Raw genomic sequence first — 21,464 nt, forward strand, 5'->3', positions numbered from 1 at the left:
GAGCTGGGACTCAAAAAGGTTGCAGTCACCACTCCTACCCTCCTAACAAACACTTCTCCCTGCCAGCCAGTAATATGGGTGCCTCCCATCTGGGTTGTACTTTTCATCAGACCCACACATTCAGTTTGTACCTTGCTTTAGCTCTGGCCCTATGCACAGCTATCAGCAAAGGCATGTCCAACTGAAACAATCCGGGTGATACCAGTTCCTTGCACCTCTTGTGATGAAGTCACATTAAAAGCCTGTGGAAGTTAGTAGGTGTCTGTCTTTTATTGTGTGTTGCTATCAAATGCATGCAGATGTTTTAGTCATTCTAGTAGTGCCCTTTGGCCTTTGCAGAGAGTGCTGAGGAGTGTTACTTTAAAGTCCTGGGGGAGATTGATTTTTTCCATTTACTGTATTTTCTGGATAGCATTCAGGTTTTGTTCTCTAGAACCCAGCTAAAGTTGAACACTTTCAACACAAATTCCACCTCCCTATTCTCCACCAACTAGTGCAGGTGTGCATCTTCAAGTGATCTTTTGACAGTGTGTGTGTAGCACCCTGGCTGAAAGCCTTGCAGAGATGGTCACCATGGTACCCTGTGGAGCTGATGGAGGTGACATTTCCCAGGCAGATCAGAGATACTTTGTAGCATCTATGGCATTTTTAAAAGCCTTTATTACTTGACATTGATGTCATAAAAATGTGAGCAATGAGATAATACAAGATAAACTTAGTAGGCTGAAATGTAGCTTATGTAATGATACCCATTTTGATAATATTTATTACTGCTTCCACCATGAAGTTGAGTCTGCTAGCTACCCAGGGAAGGTTAAGGAAAAAAACAAGATCAACAGTTGCAGTGAAATTTCTTGTGAATACTCAGCCTGAATATCGAGGACAATGGAAGATGATGTGGGAGGGAAACTGTCATAGTGGAGTAGTGTGGGAAAAGTGAATAAAAGACTACAGTGGTGGAGCAGCTTGTTGTGTAAGCTGAAAACTGGGGTTTTTTGCAGGGGATGGTGTAGCATACCTCATGTTAGCTATATGTAGCAGCTCATATGAACTAAAACTCATCCTGAAGGCCACAGGGGAGCCTGTAGTTCTCAGCAAACTTAGCAAGTCAAAATAAAACCTGAGGCTCGCCATAGTCTTGAGTTGCTGAGGGGCTTGTGAATATTAATAGATGTCTTTCATTGGGGTAGGACTTGCGGCAGTTAAAAGAACATCACTGCTGGAAGAAGCCCAGTGGATCATCTGTTCCTTCTGCATGGGACCTTGTCTATAAAGGTAAGTTTGGGGCTTGGGGCTTGTAAGTTAAAAAAACAAAGCAGAAAAAAACATAATAGGTGCCTTATTCAGCATCTGTTAAGTTTTTGCAGCTATGTTGTGTAGCCTAAGGCCCCAATTTACCTTTACAGATGAGGTCCATGCAAGAACATAGGTAATCTGACTGTGGCCTTGTCCTGACAGTGATGTCTTAGCATTCCTTTCTTGAGAAGCCTGTAGGAAGAGGGGGTGGGGAAAAAAGAATTTTCTACCAATTAGAAGGTTTGGAAGGCATATAACATTAACTGGTAAGTATGATTTCCATCTTATTTTATCCAAATGGAAAGGGTATAGTAATGTAAGCAATTAAAATATTTTGAATAAGGGAAATGGTTATTTTAAAATTGCATTAATACAGATTCTTGTGACTTGTTATTCTCTTTGCTACAGGAGTAAAGATCAGCAGCCTGCTTGGTAAAAAGGGGAGCTTGGAGAAACTGCAGAGCTATTGGGAAGTGGGATCTTTCTTGGGGGCCAGTATGTTGGCTAATGATCATATTCGAGTGATCCAGGCTTCAGAAAAGCTGTTTAAGCTAAAGGCACCAGCATGGTAAGGTGATAAACGAGGCCGTGTGCATTCCTATGTTTTAAAATGTTGAACTCCCTCAGCTTTCATATTAAGCACTGTACTCAGCTGACAGGAGATATGTTTTCTGGTTTTTAACAGATTTTACTGTGTGTGTATTATTTCACTGTACTTTTATCCAGAGAAGGGACTCTCTTCCCCTTTTGCCCTTTTTCAGGGGTAGATCTGATATGGGTCTTTAATGTGATGTGTGAGAAGGGCAGATTCATCGTGGACTTCAAGCTCTCCTGAGGGCAAAGGAGAAAGGAGGAGTTGCTTGCAGCTACATTGCTGAGGAGAAGTGGTAGTGGCTTGTGAGTTTAATCATAACCTCCTGAGGGTTTTGGGCAATGATGACAGCTTAGCCAGGGAGGCCTGGCTGGACCTTTAAATATTGTTAAGGCTATGGCACATAGCAGTTGTTTTAGGAACTGAATACAAATGAGCTGTGTGGTGCCAGCTGCATCTTGTAGCGATTGAGAAGACTGCAAATCAAAGTCCAATTAATAGAAAGGCCATAAATCCAGGGTTAAAGGCAGCCCTGTAAACTCAACCTCTGTCATGCAAAGGCCCAGAGATGTGTGCTCTGACAGCAGGTTCCCAGCACCTGCAGTGGATATAGGCAGCAATTAAGGACCAGTCACCTACTAATTAAGGGCTGGGATCATCTTAGGTGGGGAGAACCAAGACTCCTTTCTCACTAAAAAAGTTGTCACTCTGCTAACTCTAACAGTGAACATGACAACATATATATTTGTATCTTTTTATAAAGGATAGATTGTGCCTCCAGAATGTGATCAAAGGGATGCTAAAATATGGAAATGCTAAACTTCTATATTGACATAACATAGAAACTGTCAAAATTAAAAACTCTAATTTTCAGACAAAATATTTAATAAATGCTTTTTACAGTGTATTTATTTGCAAGGTTTTCAATTTTTATTATGTGTGTATTTTTCTAAGAAGTTGGATAGCACTCTCTGGAAGTCTCCTGGTAGAATTTTCTGGAGTTTATGAATGCCTGGTTGTCAGGATTTTATGTACCCCAGTGCCTTTGGGGTTTAAGTCTGTGGATTAAGCTCTGAAAATACAGCTCACTCATTTGTGCTTCGTGAAGAATTTCTCCTGTGAGCAATTCCTTCCCAGTCTGTTGCCTTCTTTATAGCAGGGCCCACTTGGTGCAAACAGGAGTACAAATGGTACCTTAAGCCAGCTATCCTGATGGCCTAAGAAGGATAATTGGAAATTGCACAGTTATGGAAATGTTCACTAAAGACCCTCTGAGGGTGAAACAAAAGTTTTCATGAATAGCCTAATTGTGATAAAGTGATAACAGTGATAAATCCTCTTTTAGTGTGTATATCTCATTGCTGTAGTATTCATAAAAATTGTGTGAGATTATGTTTACAACCTTTTTTTTCAAAAATGCCAAGAGAAAACAATGGTACCAAGCAGTCCCATAAATCAGCCCCAGAAAGTAGAACAACAGAGAGAGGGATGAACTGCATTTAGGGGAAACATTCAGCACACCAGTTTTCCTTCCCTAGCAATGCCAAAATGTGCTTAACATAGCTGTTGCCATCTTTGCAGGATAATCAGTTCCAGAAGCATCATGTTTTAGAAATGTGTTAAGTAATTGCCTATGCAGACACAATATAGGAGATAGAACATTTAAACTAGTGGACTTTTCACCTGAATTTTTATTTGAGGTAGGTCATGACTGAAACAAGTTGGACAGGCAGAGGATTTAGCTATTTCATGAATTTTTCATGGTTTAGGATAGAAGACAGTATATGGTATCAGGAATATGGGCAGGAAGGAATGTTCCAGGACTCTTTTATATTTCAGTTGCCTCATTTAGCAGCTGTGTTTCCAATTCTAGTTGGGAATTGTTATTATGAAAAGAAATCCTAGAGAAGCAAAATGTTACTGGCAACCTTGGTGTTTCAATAGTGAATACTTCAGTTGTGTTTCAAGGTGGAAACATTACTGCTTACAAACGGTACTGAATTTACTGTCTGTGTATGTTTGGATGGTCACAGGTACCTGAAGTCCATTGTAGAGACTATTTTGATATATCAGCATTTTAAGAAACTGACTCCAGAGCAACATACAGCCAAACAGGAACTTGTGGACTTCTGGATGGACTTCCTTGTTGAAGCCACGAAGACAGATGTGACTGTAGTTCGATTTCCAGTAAGTGGCTGTTTTGTTGGGTCTTGGAGACTTTTTTTGGTAGTGTTCTTGGGGATGGGCTCTTTTAAAACAAATTGTGGTGTAAAGGAAATGAGCACAAAGCGCTGCTTCTTTTTAGGTGGCCAGACTAACTGTTTGTTCAGAAGAAATGTATTTGGCCTGAATCTTAGATTGATTTTAATTGAATGCACGTGGGTACAACAGGACTGCACAATGTGTTCCATACAAAAGTAATGAGGAAAAAAGTCAAGACAGAATTTTGCTATTTATTGTTTGCTACCAATGGGTATACTTCTAAAGCAAACATTTACAATGTACTCCAGGTGATTATATGTTAACTATACGGTGTTTTGAAAAGAAAAAGATATTTAATTAATTTCAGTCTTTTTCTAGCTCAGAAGGCTTTGTATACTCTACTGCCAATTAAGACTGTGCCCTTTCAGAAGTTAAAAATCAGCCCAAACACTCAGAAATCTATTGTTCTAGCTGCTAGAAAATGCATTTCAACAACATTGCACTATAAGTGTGTGTATATATACGTTGATTTCTGATTTCTTCTACAAAAAAATTGCTGAGAATTTTTATTAGATGCCCCAGTGCTGCACCATGTCCTGAAAGTATACTGTAAATAAGTCTATGTTTTCTGTACATGTTAACTGTATATGTCCAGGAAATAATGTCTTGGGTATTCCTTTCAGCTAACCATCAGTAAAACCAGCTTTTTGTCTTAAATAGCAATTGCTATTGCCTCCCAGATAGTTTAAGTGGATACAGGTTGTTTTGTACAGTTCATTTACCTTGCACATATAAATGTGCTAATAAACTGTTAGGAAGATTTCAGTGTTGAACAGCAAGAGCTGGAGGCAGTAAAGTAAAAATGACATGAGCCTGTCTAAAGAGCCTGGTTTTTCTTTTCTGATGAGAACAGGTAAAAAGTTTTGCCAGGAAACAAAAGATATTTTGAATCCTCTGGGTTTTGTACAAGACAAGGCATAATCCTTTTAGATTTTAGGTGATGGAATAGTTCAATTACATACTTACAAAACTGTCCAAATAAAATAATTTGAATTTTTATTAATATTAAGAGTCAAACCAAAGCTGATCACTGTGATAACATGAGCCAAGAGATAAACCCAGTGCCCACCTGGTTTGATGGTGTTGTACAGGAAGTTGGTTGGAGCGTGGAGCTGACAAGTCCAAGGTCATCCCTGTATGAACTCAGTGATCCTTCTGGGTCCCTTCCAACTCAGTCTATTCTGTGATTTTGTGAACTCACTGCACTGGTGTCATAGACAGAGATAGTGGGATTTCTCATAATACAAAAATTCTATTTGTGCCTGTTCAGAATTAAAATCACACAGTTCAACAAGTCAACAAAATGAAAGTTAACAACTTTCTTTTCCTTCCCTTCTCTCAGATTGTCATTAATTTATTCTAAAAGAAGCTTTTTTCATATTTCCTTATTGTGAATTGTTCTGTGTATTCTGAGAGCTTAAGAGCTCCACTGTCCATGGGCACTAGCTTAGCTGTTAGTTACTCTCTTATCTCGTAGCATCAGTGTCATCACTTTGGCCTTTAGAGGAAGAAATGACAGGGCATGGACAACTTGTTAAAGGATAAAGACCACAGTCTGTGAAATGGCTTAAATCAGATTTTACTGATTGTAGGTGTCTGGAGATGCCAAGCAACACATTTTAATTCCCACTGCATATAATTTACAGAGTTAAATGTGTAGGAACTTTTCAGAATTTAGCCCTGCACTGCTTCCAGTGTATCTCTGTGCTTATCGACTCTGAAGGAGGAGACATGACTTAGATTTCACTCTAAGCCATGGCTCTCCCCAAGACTTTCTACTTTGATGTTTATATACTTTTTAAATAGATGTAGACCAACTTGTCCTAGTCAATCATTGTTGCCTCTCATCTCTTTTAAATGATGCTTCTAGTTTTTGTTCTCTTAGTCCACAACATTTTCTATACTCTTCAGCTGTCAGCCTCTTGCAGTGGTACTTGTTACTTTTGAGAAAATAATTTGATCTAGTGGCTGCAGTTCATGGTGGTCTAAATCAAAAGCTGTTCAGTTTAGCTCTAGGTTAATCTGTTTCTCTGCTTCACCCAAATATACTTCTGCCAAAAGATGATAAAGGTGTACCATGAACCTTCTCCACGTGGGAGATAAACATTCTACAGTGGCATTGTAGGAGACTGAATTGTGACAGAAAGATTTCAAAACCTGACGTTTTTCAAAGAAATAATTTGCAAAATTGATACATGTTGCCAATAGATACATAACAGCCTTATGTAAAAAAAAATTAAAGTTGGCTTTTTTCCTTTTTTTAATCCTGTTACTGGCAGCCACACTGAACTAGTGTGGCTAGTACCTAAATTTTAGGTACCCAGTACCTAAAATTTTGCACTTCATTATTTCCCTTTTTTTCCTCCTACGGTATGACTAAAGAAATAGTTTTAACAGTTTTTAATCTTAACAGAACTTTTGAAGTTCTACCAGTTTTGCACTAACTATTGAAAAATTATTTTTTCTGCAAGGTTTTAATATTAGAACCAACAAAAATCTATCAGCCTTCATATCTCTCCATCAACAGTGAAGCTGAGGAGAAGACGGTATCCATTTGGCATGTGCTCCCTGATGACAAGGTATGTTTGTAGTTGTAACTTTTTTCACAGTTTAAAAGTATGCATGGTACATAAGGCATGTAGCATGTGACCAGTTGCATCTAATTATGATTCTGGAAAGTAGAAAAGTGTTTTAGTAACACATTGGAAGATACTGAGATATACTGCTGTGCTTAAGATTGTCCTCATTTTCAATGGATCTTTTGTTTCCCATCATTTTTCAAAATAACTTACATTTTCCTTCAGGTTGTTTTAAGCCGTTGTATAATATGCAGCAAATCTGTTGCTTAAGATTTCGTAAGTAATTTACAATTTAATGCCATCATAACGTAGCATAAAATTACTTATATTTACAGAACTATCTTCTTCCTGCCCTTTCAGTTTTACGTGTCAGCTGCCATAAATACTCCTTTAATATGAAAGTAATAGAGACTGGTATGTTAAAATGGGAGCAGAATCAATCAAATGCCCAAGAGGTATTTGGCAGAAGGATAGATGGATGCTTTAGAAACTGAAAATTCTGAGAAGTCTGTATGTCAAGGTGTGAGATAGCCAGACATATATGGAAAGAAGCTTAGAAAATCCAGAGATGGAAGTGGAGAGGAAAACCTAGAATGGTTATTACATTCTGGGATGTTTAGGAAGCAAAATGTTGGCAAGAGGGACGACAGAGAGGATGTCATAGAACCTTAGAGAAGGAAGTCAGCAAGGGAAAATGAAGGAGTATGAAGAATGAACACGGAGACTCAGTCAGCAGGAGGCAAAACACCAGGGATGCTGTGATTTGTAAGAACCAGCACTGTTCATTCTTCCGTGGCAGCATTTTGTTTGCCTGCAGAATAAGAAAATGAAGACCTGTTTTTCAGGTAACTGTAGAATCATTTAGGTTGGAAAAGACCTTCAAGATCCCCAGGTCCAATTGTTAACCTAACACTAGCAAGTCCAATCTTCAGCTTTCCTGCTAGTAGTCTGTAAAAGGAGAAACGTTTTTGAACACAAAATACAGTGACACTTTACTGCTTAGATTTTTTGTTCTGAGTTTGTGAGAAAATGTAAATGGCAGCTGAAAAAGCATATTTAGAGAACAAACTGAAATGTTTGCCTAGACCAATAAATTTCTATTTATTTGTGCTTTATACTGACTGATGTTTTTTGGAGTAGGCTCAGCCTCTGAGAATAATTTAAAAAATAAATGTATGCAGTTCTTGGGCAAAATAAAAATTTACCATACAGTAAATAGTTATTTGTCAGAACTACAGACTTAATCTTGCTATTCTAAAATACCTGTTTGGAAAGTATTTCTGTTTTCAGAATTTATTCTATTTAGAGACTACTTGAACGTGGGGTTTTTTTTCTTTTTTTTTTTTTTTCTTTTTTTTTTTGGTGGACTTTTTTGTGTATATATTTAGTTCACCTCCAAACAATACTTTTCATTCTGTTAAGTGGCTTAACAGTAGTGTAAGAAGGAACATAGGACTAGAAGGAATTTTCTGGACTGTTGAGGTCTGTTCATCTCTGTTGCAGATACTCTCCCCATATAATGTTTCCCATGAAGTCATCAAGCTCTTTCTGAATATTAGTATAGGTTTCACAGTTCACCAATCATGCTGCAAAGAGGTTTGAGAATTCCACTGCAACTGTAGAAGAACAAAGAGTGGAATACTGCTGGTGAAGCGAAAGGCCTTAAGTCTTCTAGTTTTCAGTCTGAATTTGTTAACATTTTATACATATTTGTTCTTTTCCTAACAAAGTGTTTCTATTAAGCAGTTTCCTTTCTCTCTCTGAGGTTTACCTGACAGTATTTTTTAGGAGAATCATAATATCTCTTAGTGTGGGGATTTTGCGTAGTTTTCTTTTTAGGCGAAACCAGTAGGCTTGGTGTGCTGGCCACACATGGCACCTCATTGCCGTGACTTCCCATGTTCTACGTAGAGTTAACCTTCCTTGAGCATGTGCACTCATATTCCAAAATGTGCATTCATGTATCATTTAGCTACTGGGATATTTTGCTTGATACATTCAGCAGTGACATTTTTTCATAGCTGTGTCATTTGACTGCCCAGGTATCCTCTGTCTGGGAGAAGGATTTGAATGTATTAGTCCATGCCTGTTTGGTGTTCAGAAGATGGGTAGCATGGTAAACATTTCTTTCCATTTTCCCCTTTCCTTCCTGATGTCAGGCATGTGTATTTTCTGGAGAACAGCATTTTCCTATTTTTATGGCCTAGTCTTAATCATTAGCATTAGGCATTAACTGAACTCCTTGTACTTTTGCTCTGGCCAGAATCCTTACTGTGGTGAGATTATTGAGGGGCCAGGAGTCTGATTGCTACACTGTACCCTGTGAGCCATCATACCCATTGAAAGAATGCAATGGGCAATTTGATAGTTACACCTTCAGCTGTACAATTATGGTCTGTTGCAATTTGTCAGAGTCCTTAGAATCCATCAGAAACCTCACAGGGAGAAAAGGGACTAGAAGAATTTGGAGACACCACCTTCCTTTTCAGCTGAACATAACCAGTATAATATTTGGCATTGCTAAGAGATCTTGTGAAGGAAAAGGATGTCTTACCTGTCAGTCTACTGCACAGAGGAAGACTCATACTTTGGTCCTTACTAGGCTGAAAACAAGCATTTTTGGGGCTGATTAAAAAGCAAGCACCACCTATCTCTACTGCAAGGGCGTGTTAGATGGCTGAGTTTGGAAATGTCTTCATCTATCCAAGTTCAATCTACCAGCCATAGGTCTGTAAGAGCTTTAGCAATTCCTGCTCCAGATTTCAGTTCATTTTGGCACATAAATTAATGGTTCTACTTGTTTTCCAGAGTTTAGTCAGTGCTCCAAGAATAAGATCTGTGAGTTACAAAGTGTATGAACTTCCTTTCATGCACAAAGAAGCTGAATTTCCATTTCAAATCCAAACTGAAACTCAGTGGAGTCTGCAGCTGGCACTTTTGTATTAAATAGACAAATGACAATCAAAACCAGGATAAATAATGTATCCTCTTTCTTTTCTATTGCTTTTTAGCTATGTATTTTAACATTTATGTTTTTAATAATACTGAGTTTTAGATAAACAACTGCCAAGAAAAATCAGACAGCATTTTATTTTGTAGAAGGCACATTACCTTTGCCTTGCAGTTTCCTAATTTTAGCAGCCCTTCCCGCATGGGGTTAGAGGAATGCAGCAGTTTGTAAGTTTGGAATAGAACAGCCTGTCTCTGTTTTGCTTTGGCTTCTGAATCCATTTTGAGTTTTGTTTTGGGTAGTTGATGATTTTTTTGCCTAACCAAAGAACAGATGCTGAATTTGGATAGCACGCCTCATGTATTTACTCCAGTGTATTCAAACCTTGGCAAGATCATGATGGGACATAACTTTTATTTTATTTCATTTCCTTGCTCGAGAACTTCGTGTGGTAATTAAGATTTACGAGATTAATTACACATACATGACAGGTAAAAAACCAATACTAATGCTTCTTGTTATGTTTCTTGAGCATTTCTGTTGCTCAGGACATATATTTTAAATTATTTTGATTTTAGATTATTCCCAATAGTGGGAATTGGACAAGCACCAATAGCTAAGGTCTGAAGAGAGTTATTAGCATGGAAAATTGGAAATTAGTAGATATTGTATATGAAGGGAGTTGTAAAAGGATATGCAGAAACCCCTCCTCATTAGCATAGGGATTGAGTTGATCTTCCTTCATGTGAGAGAACCAGGCAACATTTCACAAACATGCCAAAACTAGCATCAGTTAGTACTTCCACTTCAAGATGCAAATCCAGCTTTTCCTAATATTGGGCTACTCTTCTGTTTCTTTACTCCCTGAAAGAAACCCTTACCCCATTTAACATTGAAGAGATATGGAAGTTACTGCTTTGAGCATTACACTTATAATGGTTAGGGAACTTGTGCATCAAGAAAGATGTTTGCTTGTATTTTTGGTCCATTGTGTTAGGCATTTCATATTAGCATCACAACATTTAATGTGATTTGAGCAGGAAGTAAAGAATTACAGAGGAGGAAAAAATTGAGGTAGGAATCGTCATAGAAAGCCGTTATAGCTGGGAGAGTAATTTCCACTGTCATTTTCTGCACATTGTGCAACTATTTCAGTGTTGTATCTGTTCTGACTTCTGTATATTTCACTATTCATTTTATAAGCTACACATTTTTGCGACTTCTTTTGGAATACATTGATTATGTTTCTGTTTGACAGTATGCCCTTGCTCAGATCACTAAAATGCCAAATGAAATTCAGCTGCAGAAAGGAAAGGTTCTTCAAATATGGGGCTCATTGTGATAGGATCCCAGTGTTGCCAGGGCTGTGAGGTGGTGTAATTCCACCTTTTCCTGAAAGGAGAATGTTTTCTTTAAAAGATACAAAAGGCTTCTGTTTGCTGCAGTAAAGTTTTAATAGAACATAAACATAGAGCAATATAACTGTCTACAGAGAACTCAGTTCTGCTGAATGTGACAGCTGTAAATTTAAAAGATCTGAAAATAAATGAGGCCTGGCCCTTTGTGTTTTCATAAGGTGGCTTCTTTCTTCCAGCTGTGTTTTCACTCCAGCAGCTCTTAGGGGTTTTGGTGCATTTGTATCACTCTCTTCTGGATTCCTAGTGAAATAGCCTCCTTTCTGTTTCTTTGGGCACTTTGCTTTCATATTTGAGCAATTCTTTCTACTTTTCAAGAATTTTCTACTTTGCTCTCCTGCATAAGGCTTTCTACTTGCAGCTCTCTCCACCTGGCCTTCCCCTACGCTAGGGGATTGAGTGTGCAGAGTAAGATCTCATTTTTCTCAGAGGTGGAATATTTTTCCCCCTCCTTTCCTCAGGTGGTGGAATATTTTTCCCCCACTTTCCTCAGTATCACTTGATCTCAAGTTCAGTATCTGAACACGGGTATACTGGCATCTTTTCTGATCTGCTCTTTTGAATGTTTTCTAAAGTAGTAAATTGTGTTTGCAGCATAAACATTGAAGAAATAACCCAACTTCCTTCTATGTCAAACTTCTGTTACAGATGAAAAAAAAAAGCCTTGAAAAATAAGTGTTAACTTATTTTAAATTATTATTATTATTATTTAAATTATTATTTATTATTTAAATAATAAATAAATAGACTGTTGTCATTTGAGTGTTTCTCCTCCCATTTCCTGAGTTTCATTCTAGAAGATATGCCTACTGGCCCTTCATATAAAGGAGGAATATTTTGTTTGTTTATTTATTTTTTACTGTGTGTTACAGAAAGGTATCCATGAGTGGAACTTCTGTGCTGCTTCTATTAGGGGGGTAAGGTAAGTTGTTTCCCTTTTTTGTTTTGAAATAAAAGGAGTAATTGAATGAATTTTTTATTATGCTGCTGCTGTGGACCTTGGAGTGACAGTGATATTTTATCACTGCTGTAACCTCTTGCAATCTATTCTTCACCATAGTATCTTTTTTTCTTTTCCCTAGGATTTATCTATGTTTGTCATCCTGCAACTTTCCACTTTCCTTTTAGTGTAATTAAATTAAAAAGTCCAGAAAACTTACATTTTTTAAATAGTCATTGCTCTGTTCTAATAATAACTGTTCCATACACAGAGTTGTTGCTATGTCTGCAGGACGTTTTTGCACAGATGGATGATTCTTTTTCCTTCCAAAAAGTAACTTAAAAACACCAAACTATCAATAGGCACGAAAATTCAATCCTGTGGGATTCAGCTTATTTTAGGCAAGAATTGCAACAATATGCTTAGTTCAGTCTGGTTTGGGTTTTGGCTACAGTATGTTTTTGTGTGCTTTTTAAAAAAAGTGGGAAAGAAATTATTTATTTATTTATTTACTGTCATTTTGGTTTTTCCTTCCCCCTATTAAGTCATGCTGTGGTCAGTACAGTTTCTAGTGCAACCTCCTGCTTTGGTTATTTAAACTGTGAGTTATAATTTAATTTTTCAATTGATTTTCCAATCTGTTCATCTGAACAGATGTCCAAAACAACTCAGATGACTTTACAGTGAGCCAAGAGTCACTGTGAATTCTTAGAGAACTCTCTGGCTCCCTCCATGAGGAGCTGCAGGGGGAAATATTTATCTTATGCAAGCATGAAGCTGAATTAGGTTTTTTCTTCTTCTTTTAAATATATGCAAGTTTCTGATCACTTAATTTTTTAGTGTTTTACAGGGCTTTTTTCCTAGTTTTGTGAAGGCAAGTATTGTTTGGAGTGGTAAGCCTGCAGAACTAGGCCTGCTTCTAATCTATTTTTGTATCAAGACTATTTTTGGCTACTTTGAGGCTCCTAGGGACTTAAAGCGGTCTAGGAAGGGGCAGTTCCCAGCTTTATAAGGATTCTCAACCCTTCTGGACTAGTAAGAGTCAGCTTTAGAAATGCAGCCTTAATGTACAAAGCAGGTCTTTGTACATGATCTTGGAGGCTTTTATGACAAAGACCTCCATAAATATTTACGGTACTCCATAAGGAGACAGAGGGTCTGAAGAGACACCTGGCTTTGAAATGGCTCACTTTTTTGGTAAATACTTCACTGCAGTGACAGAGGGTCACTTTTTCTGCATGCTGTGTAACAGCCAGCATAATTAGCATTTTGTTTTACAAGTAATAGGGTTCAGTTCTCAAAAGCTGCAAAACAACTTGGAAAGTGTGTAGAACTCTGAACAGAACAGTGCTAAATCACACTCTGTATGCGGGAAGTCATAGCAGTTGGCTTTAGAGTAAGAAACTCATCGATTAGTGGTTTGTGTGCCAATGTAAATACCTCTCCTTCTGCCATATGCCCTCTTGACCTCTTAAATACAAGTGTTTCTTATTGAATCAGCCCAGAAACTGCTGTTATTCTTTAAAGGATTTATCAGAGCTTTTGGAACACAGCTGTTTCCTCAAGGTACTTTGCATCTTAGGTTATCAAGCAAAGTTCCTACTCTTCTGCAGAGCTGACAGCATATGAGCAAGAAGGTAGGAAATTTATTTTTCCCAGGGAAAATAAAGTGGCTGACTGAAGTTTGCTAGACTACAAGTTGACTTTTACTCACTGTTCAGGAGAAGTCCTGGATTATGAAATAACCACTATTCATGTTGTTTCTGGAGGAAGAGTGCTTCAGAGGTCTATATCCAGTTTCTTTCCTAGCTCAAGAACTTAGACAAGCTTGAGACAAGGATGTTTGTCTTGCATCTCAAGTTCTTGGAGCTTTGAATCTCATCAGACTACTTAATTACAGCAAGAGGTGCCTGTACTGCTGGACTTCTAGAAAACACACTGAAATTCCACACAGCTCCTTTTCTGTGATTCCTGCCAGTGTTCACCTGTTGAATCTGCTGCTTCATCTGGAAGTACTAGTAATCAGTAGTTACAGCATTTGCAGTATTTTTTATTGACTAAGGGGAGTTCTGGATGCACAGGAGCTGGGCATAAGGCCATGCTGCCCTTGCTTCCCTGTTTGTTTTGGGACTTTGGCGAATTCAGCCCCAGTTCTGCTGTCGTAGATGTCAGTGGGTACTACATCTGCTTGGGCACTGGCAGAGTAAGACATTTCCTGAGCAAATTATCCTGTGTCTTTTTATAATTCATGTGATTTTTAGTCTTCTTTTTTCTAGTTTAGCTTTTTTTTTTTTTTTTTTTTTTTTTTTTTTTTTTTTTTTTTTTTTTTTTTTTTTTTTTTTTTTTTTTTTTCCCCATGGAAAAAAACAACATATAAGCAATGTAAACTCTCACTTAAAGTTCTTAAATATTTATGAATTTCCCTGGCCTATGTGTACACTCCACATTCTTACTCTTTTGTTCACTGCTGTGTTTGCCAGTGGTTTCTGGGCATGTCAGGTTTCAGCTAACAATTTAGTCAGCAAAATGTTTCAATGCACATGGAAATTGAATGAGTAATTCTGTTAATATCAGTTACTCCAATTCTAGAGAGTATACTTATGTGCTTGAAAAGCTTGAATTAAAAGTTGATTTATAAGTTCAGGACAGTGACTGTCTTCTTAAATGTGTACACTAGTTAGCCTTTATGAATTTTCCTAACATAAAAATAAATGAGTCACCACACCCAGAGACAAATATTCTTATAATGAAGCTCACTCTTTTTATAAGTAGCTTTATGAAAGGCAGACCCCCCCCCAGCTTGTCTAAAGAGTCATTTGTTTCATCAAAACTTATAGGGTTTTACAATAGAGCAACCATAAAGGAGAGCAAGGATCAGACAATCTTAAACACCTATTAAAGGCTCAAAATTCCAAGTATTTCCTTATACTTAAAAAAACCCACCCCCCTGTTACATTAATCAAATCATCAGTCCTTTGGCACAACTTAATGCATAATTTTACTTTATTGTGCTGCAAATTAAGTAGTAACATGATGGCTGTCTTGATCCATCTAAAATAGATTGATTTCACTCGGACTATGGATTTTTTCCAGTATATTAATAAGCTTAATAAGGAGACTTAATTGGTCTTGGTTTCTCAAATACTGCATTATTTTCCCTTGTAACACCTCTAGCTATTTCTGTCCTTTTCCAATATAGTGAGAATCAATTACACTGCATCAGCTTGACAGCTGGCACTCAGTATGTAACAAAGTCACAGAAAGAGATATTTCAAATTACATTTAATATTTTCTATAAGGAGCAGAGTAATGCCATGCATATAAAACAGTTCTGGTGAATGAATATCTGCACGAACTGCCGCCTACTTGGGGTGGAAAACTGGCAACTGTACAAGAGTTTGCACCTCTTCTGTTTTTGCACTGAGACATTCATGCATCCATAAGAAAATGGCACACATGCCTCCTCTTTTATCTTTGCTCTACAGTTATAGCAGATAAAACCAAAACTGATGGAAGACGTGAGCGGGCAAGTGTAATAAAGTAATTCGTCTCATATTTAGATGCTGACTTAATTTAAAAACACTTTTACAACTTACTATCAAGGTACCAATTAACAAGGAACTGAGTAGAAATTTTGTGTTCAAGATTGAGCTGTGGCTGATGTCTAAAGCACAAAGAACTCATTATTTCAGTTCAAAGTCTAATTTTCTAATATGATCCTGAAAGGATGTTTTATTCTGGTTGCAGGAGTTAAAATTAAGGGCCTTACCTAAATGTACTGAAGACAAAAATGTCACAGGTCAATGGAAATATTCCTATGAATTTCTTTACTCCTACTATTTGTTGGGCAATGAGTAGACTAGTGGGGCAAGCTGAATGATAGCAAACATCAGAATGTGAACTTTGGAGGATACAGAAGAGTGATTTTACAATAAGGGAAAGCTGTGGATTCTCAGATTTAATCTGGTGCTTTCCCATGTTAAATGGGTTGATCTGTATGGTTTGACAAAGCTGGTAGAAGTCTAAATGCATCTTTCAATAGCTTTCTTGGCTGTTCTTTCAGCATTTCGAAGTTTGAAGAGCGATGCTGTTTCTTGTACGTGCTGCACAACTCGGATGACTTTCAAATCTATTTCTGCACAGAACTTCATTGTAGAAGGTGGGTCACAGCGTTATTTCAAAAAGCCATGTCCTGTGATGGGATAGATCCCTGCATGCACAACAGGGACTGACTGTTTCAGAACTATAGTGAAAGTTGATCTGAGTGTCCTCAGTGATCAGTGTCTTTTGTGTGAAAACTTAATGCACAGCACCCTGTGTACCTTAATACACTGGAGATCGGACTTACGAAGGGTCAAAGAACGAGCACAGGCAAACATTAGAAACAAATAAGATTATGAATATGATTATGATTTACACGCACCTTTCTGGGATCAGTTTTGTAATACTTATCATATTACGGCTTACTAAAAGAGTGTGTCCCCAGTTCAACAAAGCATCCTAAACTTTAGAAGGACTTATTGAAGTGGGAACATTTGGAGTAATGACTAAGCCTGGTCAAGATTTATCTGTAACTGCAAATACATTTTTATTTACAATTAAAAACAAGCACACTTGATTTCCTTTACATTAGCATATCTTTACATAAGTAAGATTGCACTTGTATCCCTGCAAGAAATTTGGCAAAGGTTTGTTGCACAAAATTAGAGGTGTCTCAGTTTCTCTAAGCTGTGTTTCTGCTCCGTAAGCTTGAGGCTGTGGTGTTGAATTGATCCTGGAAGCATTCCCAAAGGAAAGTTCACATCTTTTTGTGCTAAAATGGCTGCAGATTTGCCTAAAAGCACTGCAGCACTCTCTATTAATGACTGGATCCACCTCAAAGCCCAGTCTCTAGCTTGTTCTTTCATCCATTCCAGTTCATATAGGTTCTTTTACCATGTTCATTCCTTCACATCTGAGCTCTTCTTAAGACATGAGTAAGCAATACCTTAGCATGACATGGTTTTTGTACTTGCCTTCTTTCAAAAGGGCAGAAGTCATTTTTAAATAGCACTTTTTTAAATGAAATGTTATGAAATAGACATCCTTTCCATTCAAGGAAAAACTTGAAGCTAGAATTCCTACACTACATAAGCTCTTCCAAACGTAGCAAAACTTCCCAGTACTTCTCATGATGCTTCAGTGCTTTCAATGGACATAAAGAAATGGTGGTATGGCATGAGAATTTCAACCAAGGTGTAGAGTTTGAAATACTAATTCCATTAATAATTTCAGATATCATGGATTTTTTTGCACATGTAAAAGGACTAGAAAAACTTCAGATGTTGATGGCTAAATAACCATGTAAACAAAATTTTTCTTCTGACAAGCAAATTTGTATACTGAATTTATACTGATTGTATAAATTATACTTCTATATACATATTTGCATTACATAATATGTAGTCATATTAAATAATAATTACTGTACTTAATTCCTCTCGGTCCTTTCATTACTTTGTTCCTATACTCTCTCAAGTTACTGTCTCAAGTTTGTGTTTGCTTTTTTCCTCTCCTTTTTATTTTTGATACAGATTTTTTGACATGGTGAACAGTATCACTGAAGAAATGGGGAAGACTACAGAGGAAGGGGAATGTGATGGAGACTCTCTAGAGGTATTTGTACTTTTGTTTTTCTCTCAACATACAAAATTATGGGCTTCCACTCTAGCACTTCAGCGAAGTAAATTATTCATTCCTTTTCTAGGGATTAATGAAGTTAATTAGCGAAGTTACTGTTTACACTGTGTTCTTACCTGGAGTTTTATCTGAACACACACATCGTTGGAGAGGGAATAGAGGGCTATTGGGTGCAATGCAGCTCTTAAGGTGTTTAAGACTTCTTTGAGGAGGCAGGGAGCAGAATAGAATACCTAAGCCCCTGTTCTATTGCATGAAAATCTGGTGTCTTGAAGCTCTAGAGACATCTGTAAGTAACTGAGAGAGTCAGTGCTGTGTGATGAATACAGACAGCCTTCTGTCCCAGTTTTGATGTTGGCATTTTATAACACATTTATAACATATTTTATAACATTCTCTCTCTGAAATCAGAGACTGAACAAAGGGAAACCACTGGGGTGACTTGTGGCAGGGAAAAAGAGACTCTATTGAGAACCTTAGGGTGCCTATTTTAGCAAAAAGAAAAGCAGTGGGTGACTTGATTACAGTGGATAAGTATTTTTGCAGGAAAAATAGCAATGTGCTAATGGTCTCTTTAATCTGTTGAATAAAAGTGTAATTCAATAATGACAACAAAAAATTTAATTAAGAGGCATGACTGCCATGAGAATAATTCATTGTTGAAACAAACTATTAAAAGAAGAAGTGGATTCTTTCTTTTATTAAAAAGATAGCCATCTTTATATGGAAGAAAATAAAAAATACTTTAACTAGGCGTAAGCTACTGAGTTTAGCACAGGAGTGAGCTTGTGAAATTCCGCGTCTGTGTTACACAACAGGACACATCGGTAATCTCTCTAACAAATGTTTTTGGGCTGGCCTTAGACGGTTTGAAATTCAAACTCAGCTGAAACCACACTTAATGTGCCACAGTGCTGACTAACCTCCATTGGCACAGTCTGCTGGCAGACCTGGCGGTGTCAGAATTGAGGCTGTGCTGGTTTTGGAAGCCGTGGGGAGGTCAGGAGAGCCCCTGGGAGGAGTGAAGCGTGTCCTGCCTTGCCCCCTGTGCCCGAGCAGCATCCAGGCTCTGTCTGGCGCGGAGCGAGTGCCCTCTGTTGCCGGCTCTGCCTGTGCAGCTCCCGCTGGCAGGGCTGCGGGCTCAGACGCGAGGTGGAACTGCAGGAGCTGCTCTCTGAGACACAGCCCAGCTCAGCCCTTCCCTGAAAAGGCTGCCTCAGAAGCCACTGGGGAAACATCAGTGTGTTTGCACGGCATCCCAGTTGTCATCTTAAAGTGGTTTTTTTCCTCCATCCTCTGTGTTCTGCAGAAAGCTACTAGCATCTTGGATGCCTTAGTTACGATCAGAGGGCGAGAAGGAATAAGTGTTATCCTTCTGTTGCATTTCATGTTGTTGTTGTTTGCTCTGCAGTATGATTATGAGTACGATGAGAATGGTGAGCGAGTCATTCTGGGAAAAGGAACGTACGGCATTGTGTATGCAGGACGGGACCTGAGCAATCAAGTCAGAATTGCTATTAAAGAAATCCCAGAGAGAGACAGCAGGTATAGTAACTCTGGCTAATTCCAAATTTTGGGCATTACATGATTTCGTTGTTAATGCGTTCAATCAATTTGCTGATCGAGGAATGCCTCTTCTACAAAGCTGCCAATAAATTACCTGTCTGTGGTATATAGTGGTGTTCCCTGTCTTTGTAATTAGATGTTTCCAAGTTGTGGAGTAGATTGAGATCACAATTGAGAATTTAGATGTTTCCTGGGTTTGGTACTAGTGTTTTTTCTTTAAAACAAAATAAAACTAAAGAACCTGCTGAAGTGCAGAATATTACTTCAAACACCTGGTGATGAGCCCTATCTTCCTGGACATACTCCAGCATGCCCTTATAAAAGACCTATTGAAATTCATTATTTGTACAGTCCTTTAAAATTCTGGGTCTGAATTGTTGATAAAGACATTTTTCTTTCTTGTTTTTGCACCAAAGATTTTGAAGCCTCAACATTAGAATAAATCATGTGGGATAATATCTTTGTTATTTTTCTAGTTTTTTAATGCTGAGGGTCTCTATGCACATGTAACCCTCTCTCCTGGCACTTAATGTCCTTAGTATTTGTGTATCTGAAGTCTTCCAGTCTTCATAGTTTTATGCTATTTTGTATATATAGATTTCCAAAAATATTGTGATAAAAGTGATATGAAATCTAAAGGGTTTTCAAGTGAAACTGACTGTATCAAACTGTCAAGTTTAGCTCAGTTTCTTTTTCATGGGTCTGTCTCTTTGGTTATTCTGTTCTGACTTGGTTTTTTTCTTTGATGCTTAAAAATTAACACTTCTTAATCTTTTGGAACTCATTTAGAGATTGACTGGTCAAATGGATATGTGGTCTAATCATTTCTCCATTCTCATAATCTTTTAAAGGTACTAGAACTTAGATTATGGAGAGGGGCATCCTTCCATTCTCTATATTTTTATTCCAAATTGAACTTCAAAATATGTTGTAATTTCCCAGAAAGTATGGCCGTATTACATGAAACAATCTGTTGATTCAAAATAGTTGCAAGTTTTGTATATGTTAGAAGAAATTTTCTTGTAACAACTGTGATTAATAGAAAGATAGCTTGAATACAGCAGTAATTACTTCAAAGGGGAAAAAAATCCAGATTTTTCTTCTCCAATACACATTTTAAAAGAATTTTCAACAGAAAAGGTTTCAGATTCAGTGTGCAAAGGATAGCACAAAAAGAGATTATTAGAAAGTGGTTAGTCTTTCATCTAAATGTTTAGAGGCTTCCAGAAAGAATTTCAAGTATTATTATTTAATAGCAAAGTAAGAAAAAATTATTAATTCATTTCTGGTTAATTGTAACCTGATCTTTTCACACTTTGAAAGAAGTCTGTAGAAAGAAAATCTCTGAAATTAATTTGCATTATTTTATAAATGAGAATTGCCACCTTTTGAATTTATAAAAAATATTTAAGTTCTGACTCAGGCAGGGCTGGAAATTAAAATATTTCTATAAAAACAAAACCAGTGAGTCTTCAATTTTGCTATATGTTGAATAAAAGCTATTGAATAATATACTTATCAGGAAATGTTAGACTACAGAGACACATTCTCCATTCCAACAAAGAGGAAATCAGGAAAAAAAGCCAGGACAGCTGCTTGAAGGAACAAGCATCTCCTGGAAAACTCAAGACACAAAAAGGAAGCCTACAAAGGGTGGAAGGAAGGACATGTAGCCTGGGAGGAATGCAGAGAAATTGGATATTGTCTGAGCAGCTAGGGTTAGGAAAGCAAAAGTACCTAATAGAATTAAATCTTGCCAGGAATGTCAAAGGCATCATGAAAATCTTCTGTAAGTACATGGTGATAAAAGGAATGCTAGGGAACATGTGAACTTTCTCCAGGAAGAAACAGGAGACCTGGTTGTTCAGGACATTAGAAGGCTGAGTCTTCAACAATTGCTCCAGCCACACTGCCCAAATCACAGGAGGCAAAGGCAGGGATTGGGAGAATCAAAACCCACCCACTGTAGAAGATCAGGTTTGAGGCCATCTGAGGAACCTGAACATGCACAAGTCCATGGGGCCTGAAGAGTTGCATCCATGGGTTCCCACTGACTGGAAAAGGGAAATAACCCCCCCATTTTTAAAAAGGGAATAAGGAAGACCCAGAAAACTTTATAAAAGTCAGTCAGTTTCACGTCTGTGCTGATTGTGATCATGGAACAGGTCCTTTTTAAAACTGCTAA

General features: G+C 37.6%; 1 protein-coding gene across 1 annotated transcript in view; it reads left to right on the forward strand.

The window, feature by feature from the left end:
• MAP3K5 (mitogen-activated protein kinase kinase kinase 5) overlaps positions 1–21,464 on the forward strand; it is a 99,702-nt gene that overhangs the window by 55,419 nt on the left and 22,819 nt on the right. The window contains exons 9-15 of the mRNA XM_041469886.1: positions 1,705–1,864; positions 3,922–4,075; positions 6,622–6,729; positions 11,967–12,016; positions 16,098–16,193; positions 17,608–17,689; positions 19,125–19,258. Coding sequence (XP_041325820.1) covers positions 1,705–1,864; positions 3,922–4,075; positions 6,622–6,729; positions 11,967–12,016; positions 16,098–16,193; positions 17,608–17,689; positions 19,125–19,258 — 784 coding nt within the window. The remainder of the gene's footprint in view (positions 1–1,704; positions 1,865–3,921; positions 4,076–6,621; positions 6,730–11,966; positions 12,017–16,097; positions 16,194–17,607; positions 17,690–19,124; positions 19,259–21,464) is intronic.

This window comes from Pyrgilauda ruficollis, unplaced genomic scaffold (genome assembly GCF_017590135.1).
Source record: "Pyrgilauda ruficollis isolate IOZ18807 unplaced genomic scaffold, ASM1759013v1 scaffold24, whole genome shotgun sequence".
NCBI lineage: Eukaryota > Metazoa > Chordata > Aves > Passeriformes > Passeridae > Pyrgilauda > Pyrgilauda ruficollis.